Here is a 7,039-nt window from a genome sequence, read left to right on the forward strand (position 1 = left end):
CCTGGGAGGCCCGTTGCCGTCGCAGGGTCCCTCCAGGAGGGTTCCAGCGGCAGCAGCGGGCCCCTGGGAGGCCAGTTGCCATCACAGGGGCCCTCCAGGAGGTCTCTGACGGCGGCAGCGGGGCCCTGGCATCAGGGGCTAGCAAAGACAGGGAGGCCTCCAGCACTGGCTGTCCCCGCCGGCTCTTTCCTGGCCTCTGACAGGGCCTGGGGCCCCGTCAGGGGCCAGCAAAGAGGAGGTGGCATGGCCCTTGGGGTGGAAGCTCCACCCCCCAGCATGCGGGACACCAACCCGGCCCCCGGCTCTTTAGGATAATTTCTACCCCTGCTCTTTAGGATAATTTCTAGTTCTTTCATAGCTACCCTTCCCTAAGTCTTCTGATTTCTTGACTGCAGTCCACATTCTATCAATGTTTGATCCAATGTATGGGAATTCTTTTACTATATATCTTATTCTGTCCCAAAGATGCAAATTATTTGTCTAGATTTATTTGATTTAATAAATGTATTTGTTTTTTCCTAATTCAAATTTCCTGGAGACATATAATATTTGCATTAATTTTTTGGGATAATAATAATAATAATTTTTATTTCTATCTTCCCGCCTCTCCCAATGGATCGAAGCGGGATCACAGCAAGGTTAAAATTACAGCACCATTAAAACCACAGTAAAGAATATAAACATAGGACATAAGAATATAAAAACTAATAATGAAAAACTAATTTTTACTGACTTGAAACCTTTTAAATTCCATGTAATGTATTTGTTTTCCATCATATTATGAATTAATACTGTCCTGAATATTTTATAAACCACAGTTTTGAACCTCTCTTCCAATCTTTGGCCTGTTACAGACTGCCAAAATAAAGCTGCTTCGGGTCTCTTTGGAGGTATGCTATTTAAATGATGCATGGGTCTTAAGAGTCGGGAGGTCGCGCCAAAGCCACACTCCATTCCTAAGCACTGGAGTGCAGCTTTGGTGCAGCTTCCGGATTCTTAGGATGCATGCATCATTTAAACAGCATACCTCCAAAGAGACCCGAAGCAGCTTTATTTTGGCAGTCTGTAACAGGCCTTTGTTTCCATTCAGTAACAAAGCATGATTAAAGTTTGTAAAAATCAATTCCTGCATGGCAGGGGGTTGGACTGGATAGACTGGATGGCCCTTGTGGTCTCTTCCAACTCTATGATTCTATAATATCCATCATAATCCATCATTAGTCTCCATCCTAAATTCAATGTATTTAATATTTGTTAATTAATTACTCCCATTTTTTTACCACCCAGATCAAATAAAAAGTCCAAATTCTTTTTGCTAATGTATCAAGAGGCAAATTATCCAACACAGATTAAAAGGGAATAGCTTTATACCAACATGCGCCTGTTTTAGATTAAATCTCATTCTGAGGATTGTAAACAAGAAGTAATTCTGAGAAAAGTCTAGTAACATACTGTTTCCTAGACAGAATCCACATGAATAGGTTTTGCACACTCAGGCAGGAATAACTTAGTTCAGTTCATGATGTTCTTGGTCTCCTCCTCTGAGTATTCCTTGAAGGAAAAAAAACCTATGAATGTATTGGGTCACCATAAATTGACAGGCGACTTCAGTAGCAGGAACTCACACACAACCTTTATCACAGTTATAAAGAGGATGTTTCATAATGAGTGGAACTAAATTGATTTTAGAGAATGTGTGATTTCTGTGGTTTGTTAACATTTTCTGTACCAGTTATTCTCTCAGCTCATTCTCCAACAACAAATGTCACTCTGGATCCAGACACAGCACATCCCTTTCTCGTTCTCTCTGAGGATCGTAAGAGTGTGACATACGAAAACAAACATCAAAATCTGCCCAACAATCCTGAGATTATCTGGAGACACTGTCCTCCCATTCTTTTACTTGTATAGTAAAGGCCACCTTAAAATCTCACCATAAAGCAGCCAAGCCTGTCTCAAAGGCCTTGTTCTCTAAACCCAGGGGTGATTATACTATAATAGTTAAGCTCTTTTAAAAAAATGTTCTTAAAATGTTCAAATTGAATTTGTTCTGAATTTTTTAAAAAATGATTGTATTGATTATATTCTTGCCCTGAGAGCTTTTGAGAGAGAGAGAGAGAGACACATAGTGGGCTTGAGATGTTTTAATGAATAAACATAAATAATACAAAAAGGATTTTTGTTGTTGTTGTTGTTGTTGTGTGCCTTCAAGTCATTTTCAACTTATGGCAACCCTATGACAGGCAGGTTTCTTCAAAGAGCACTGAGAGAGTGTGTGACTTGCCCAGGGTCATGCAGTAGCTTTCATGACTGAGAGGGGATTCAAACGCTGTTCTCCAGAGTCATCGTCCAAAACTCAAACCACTATTACGCCATGTACAAGTCTCTTGTGCATTTCTCCAAAGACCTCCAGGGAGGTCATAGAATCGTAGAGCTGAAAGAGACCACAAGGGCCATCCAGCCCAACCCCCCTGCCATGCAGGAAATCTCAATCAAAGCATACCAGTGAACAAAACCCACCCATTCATTCAAGTCCTACTTTTCTCTCTCCTTTCCCAGAATACCCTATGGAGGTCAATTCTTAAACTTTAAAACTTAAAAAGGCAATAGCACATTAATCTCATAGGTTTGTGGTTGTCTTTGTGCCTTCAAGTCATTTCTGAATTATGGGGCCTGAACAGACAGGCCAAAATAAAGCTGCTTCGGGTTACTTTGGAGGTATGCTGTTTAAATGGCACAGGCATCTTAAGAGGCCAGAAGCTGCACCAAAGCGGCACTCCAGTCCTTAGGACTGGAGCATGGTTTTAGCGCGGCTTCTGGCCTCTTAGGACACATGCATCCTTTAAACAGCATACCTGCAAAGTGACCCAAAGCAGCTTTATTTTGGCCTGCTGTTCGGGCCCACGGCAACCCTAAGGCAAACCCTTTCTTGGTAAGGTTTTTTTCTGAATGGGTCTACATTGCTTTCCTCTGAGGCTGAGAGAGTGTGTCACTCTGGGTTTCAATGGCCAAGCAGGGATTTAAAGCCTAGTCTACCGAGTTGTAGCCCACCTCTCAAACTGCTACAGCACTCTGGCTCTAATTCCCAGATCTAATTCTCAGAAATGACACACCTTCCATGATCAGCTGTCTTTGCTAGCCTTTCAAAACAGCAATAAGAGACAGTCAAAATTCTTTATTTCCAGAAGTGAAGCACAGCAACATGGCGCAGAATTAAAAGTTAGAAACTGGGTATTAACAAGATTGTGTTAACATCAGCTAAAGTATTATTTCTTAACGCTACCTTCAAAATTTAACAACACACACATACAAACACCTTGCCTATGTCTCCTTTGTAGATTTTTCAACAGAGGCTTCATGGCCATCTCTCGGGGTGCTTTGATTGTGAGTTCCTGCATGGCAAGGGGTTGGACTGCACCCCGCTTGTGGTTTCTTCCAACTCTAGGATTTTGTTATTCTATAATTCTATGAAAATAAGAAATTATTCGACACTATCTTTTTATTGGTACCTTGTTCTATGAGGTGATTTTTGAAAACACTCTCTGGAGTTTATCACATGGGATGGATCCTGTGCAGAAACCTGATTTAAAGTGGAAAACTCACCAGAGAAGTGGGTTGTTTTTCACAAGACATTTGGTGTTAACCGGGTCCTGAACAGAAATTAGAAATAACCTGCAAAAACAGGTAGCTTTTCAGTTGACGCCTGAGTCAATGAGAAATAACACGACATTAATCTGAACACAAAGTTGACAAAACCTGTTCCTTTTTACTTTTGCAAACTGGACTGGATGGCCCTTGTGGTCTCTTCCAACTCTATGATTCTATGATTGATCCAGCCTAAAGCAGTTAAACCATTGCTTAAAACATCCTCCCTGGACCCCCTGATAAGAAACTACTATAGGCCCGTCTCACTACTGCAATTTTTAGGTAAGGTGATCGAGAGAGCAGTTGCCTTCCAACTCCAAGCTGTCTTGGATGAAACTGTTTATCTGGACCCATTTCAAACTGGCTTCAGAGCAGGTTATGGAGTTGAGACTGCCATGGTCGCTTTAGTCGAAGATCTCCGTCTGGGCATCGACAGGGGAAGTGTGACCTTGTTGGTGCTTTTGGACATCTCAGTGGCTTTTGATACCATTGACCATGGTATCCTTCTGGAATACCTGAGGGAGTTAGGCATTGTGGGGGCACTGTGCTCCAGTGGTTCCATTCCTATCTCTTGGGCAGATTCCAGATGGTGCAGTTGGGAGACACTTGCTCCTCTAAGAGGGAACTGACATCTGGTGTCCCTCAGGGAGCTATCTTGTCCCCCACTTTGTTTAACATTTACATGAAACCGCTGGGAGAGATCATCTGGAGACACGGGGCACGGTGTTATCATTATGCTGATGACACTCAAATATGCTTCTCTGTGCCTCTGACTGATTCAGTGACTAAGGGTGGAGTCTCTCCTCTGAATGCCTGCCTGGAGTCGGTAATGGGCTGGATGAGGGAAAACAAACTCAGTTTGAATCCAGAGAAAACGGAAGTAGTAGTGATAGGTTCCCCAGGCCTGGGGAAGGAAGTTTATCCACCTGTCCTGAATGGGGTCACACTTCCCCTGAAGGACGAAGTTCGCAGTCTAGGAGTACTTTCTGGACTCGGCTCTGCAGTTTTTGACATCTCAAGGTAGATGTGATGTGGCGATCAGAAGGGCTTGGCTATCAACTTCGGTTTGATACGCCAACTGAGACCGCGACCTAGGGCCAAAGGGACCTTGAACGAGTGGTACATGCGTCTGGTAACCCTCTCGCTTAGATTTCAGTAATGTGGCTCGACACTAGGGCGCAACCCTTGTAACTCAAACTCAGAAGCTTCAGTTAGTAAACGAAAGAATGACAGCCAGATTGGTCAACAGTGCGTCCAGGTGTTGAACCATATAACACACTAGTCTGAAAGATCTTCACTGGCTGCCTATTCGGCTTCCGACGGCCGAAATCAAGGTGTTGTGTTAACCGTATAAAACCCTACATGGCTTGGTGTCCCGAGTTACTTTGAGGGACCCGCGTCTCCGCGTCATAAAATCCGCCCCACACACACTCGAGACAAACCAGGAAGAACGTGCTGGAAATTCAACCTTCTAAAATGTGATTACATACCCAGAAATGGGCTTCTCAGTAGCGGCCCCAAGATTGGTGAATAGTCGCTCCCTGAGAAAACTCTGTCTGATCACCCCCCTGGAAACTTTAAAAAGAGGCTTAAAAACCTTCCGCTTCTGTAAAGCGCTTCCCCTCTGGAAAAGGAAGTAATGTACTTGAATCCCAGTCAACGCTCGTGCCTCACCCTAGTTGAATGATTGTTTTAGTCTGTATATTGTAATTGTTATATTTTTTTAATTTGGTTTATTTATATACCCGCTATGCCAAAGAAGCATAGCGTGAACCAGTAACGAATTACAAGTTAAGCTAAGTGCCCCAAACAGTCGGGTAAGTCATTTAGCGAACTCAGAGGAGGCAAGCGAAGTCGAAGCTGGGCCCTTGGCTGGAGCTTGAACTCGCAACCATTTTTGTGGGTTGAGTGAAGGGCTGCAGTGCGGCATATTGTACATTTGGTGTTATTGGTTTTTTATCTTTTAATGATGTTTGGAGTGGGTTTAATTCTATGTAAACGGCTTTGATCTTTGATCTTTTGAGAAAAGCGTTATGTAATAAAATTGTTGTTGTTTTTTTGTTGTGTGGTGGATAGCCCTGTTTAAATATCTGTGAAGGTGATGTGCATATTGAGGATAGGGAGCAGTTGTTTTCTGGCTGCTCCATGGGAGATGAGCACAGGGAGCAGTGGATGCAAGCCCAGGAAAAGAGATTCTCACCTCACATTAGGAGGAACTTCTGATAGTAAGGGCTGTTTGACTAGTGGAACACACTTCTTCGGGAGTGTGGAGTCTCCCTCCTTGGAGGTCTTTAAGCAGAGGCTGGATGGCCATCTGTTGGTACGCTTTGATTAGGATTTCCTGCATGGCAGAAGGGAGTTGGACTGGATGGCCCTTCTCTTCAGTGTTGCCAACAAGCCTCGAAGATAATTCCCGAAAATGTTTGTCCAAACCCGCTGAATCCCCCCAGATCACACGGAATATCAGTCACAATTCCTGGAAATTCCCATAATGTTAAACGGGGCGGATGTTTGCAAATAAATGCGTAAATATAATTGAATAAAATAATTGTAACTTATTTCAACTCTCAAAATCACCATTGAACCAACAAAGAATCTTTCCGATCTTAAAGATTTATTTTGACATGAAGGGGGTTCAGGAAGCTTTGGGCCAAATAGAAACGCGTTCGGCTGCAACCGCACTGCAGAAATACATCCAGTTGACACCCTTTTAATGCCATGGCACGTGCTAGGGAATCCTGGGAATTCAGTTTTCGGAGACAAACTTTAGCAACTTAACAACCATACAATTCCCAGGATTTCATAGCATTGGGTCATGGCAGTTAAACGGTATGAACTGGATTGTCTCTGAGTGAAGAGGCAGCCTGAGTTAGGTCCAAGACACACTGCAGAACATAAACCAGTTCAGACCATTTAGGTGCCCGGCTCAGTGCTATGGAATCCTGGAATTGTCTCTGGAGTCTGGAGTGAAGATGCCGTGAGTTGGGTCCCAAGACACACTGCAGAAATAACAGTTTGAGACCACTTTAACTGCCTTGGCTCAGTGCTAGGGAACCGGGAGTGTAGTTTTGTGAGGACATTGAGCCTTCTTTATCAAAAAAGAGCTCTGGTGCCACAACAAACTACAACTTCCCAGGATTCCCTAGCACTGAGCCAGGAGAGGTTAAAGGTCACAAACTGGATTATTTCTGCAGTGTTTTGTGGACCTCGTTATTAAAATCGCAAGTCCATCCATACTGCAGAAATAATCCAGTTTGAGACCGCTTAAAATGCCCTGGTCTCAGTGCTAGGGACTCTGGGATTGTTTTTTGTGAGAAAGAGCTCCGGTATGCCACAAATGGAATGTACATTCCCATGCATCTGAGGACGTATTCTTACGTCTAGAAGCTCATGC

The 7,039-nt window shown here is 43.5% G+C and overlaps 2 protein-coding genes across 4 annotated transcripts in view; both read left to right on the plus strand.

Moving 5' to 3' along the window:
* LOC121921983 (zinc finger protein RFP-like) overlaps nt 1-2,167 on the plus strand; it is a 34,148-nt gene extending 31,981 nt beyond the window's left edge. For 2 of the 3 annotated variants that reach the window (XM_042450813.1, XM_042450814.1), the window contains one exon: nt 1,733-2,167. In XM_042450813.1, coding sequence (XP_042306747.1) covers nt 1,733-1,911 — 179 coding nt within the window. In that variant the 3' untranslated portion in view covers nt 1,912-2,167. The remainder of the gene's footprint in view (nt 1-1,732) is intronic. The other variant, XM_042450815.1, reaches the window with a different exon arrangement.
* The window catches only part of LOC121921996 (zinc finger protein 239-like), a 16,457-nt gene that overhangs the window by 5,836 nt on the left and 3,582 nt on the right, over nt 1-7,039 (plus strand). The window lies entirely within an intron of this gene.

Source organism: Sceloporus undulatus, chromosome 2 (genome assembly GCF_019175285.1).
Source record: "Sceloporus undulatus isolate JIND9_A2432 ecotype Alabama chromosome 2, SceUnd_v1.1, whole genome shotgun sequence".
In the NCBI taxonomy this organism is placed as follows: domain Eukaryota; kingdom Metazoa; phylum Chordata; class Lepidosauria; order Squamata; family Phrynosomatidae; genus Sceloporus; species Sceloporus undulatus.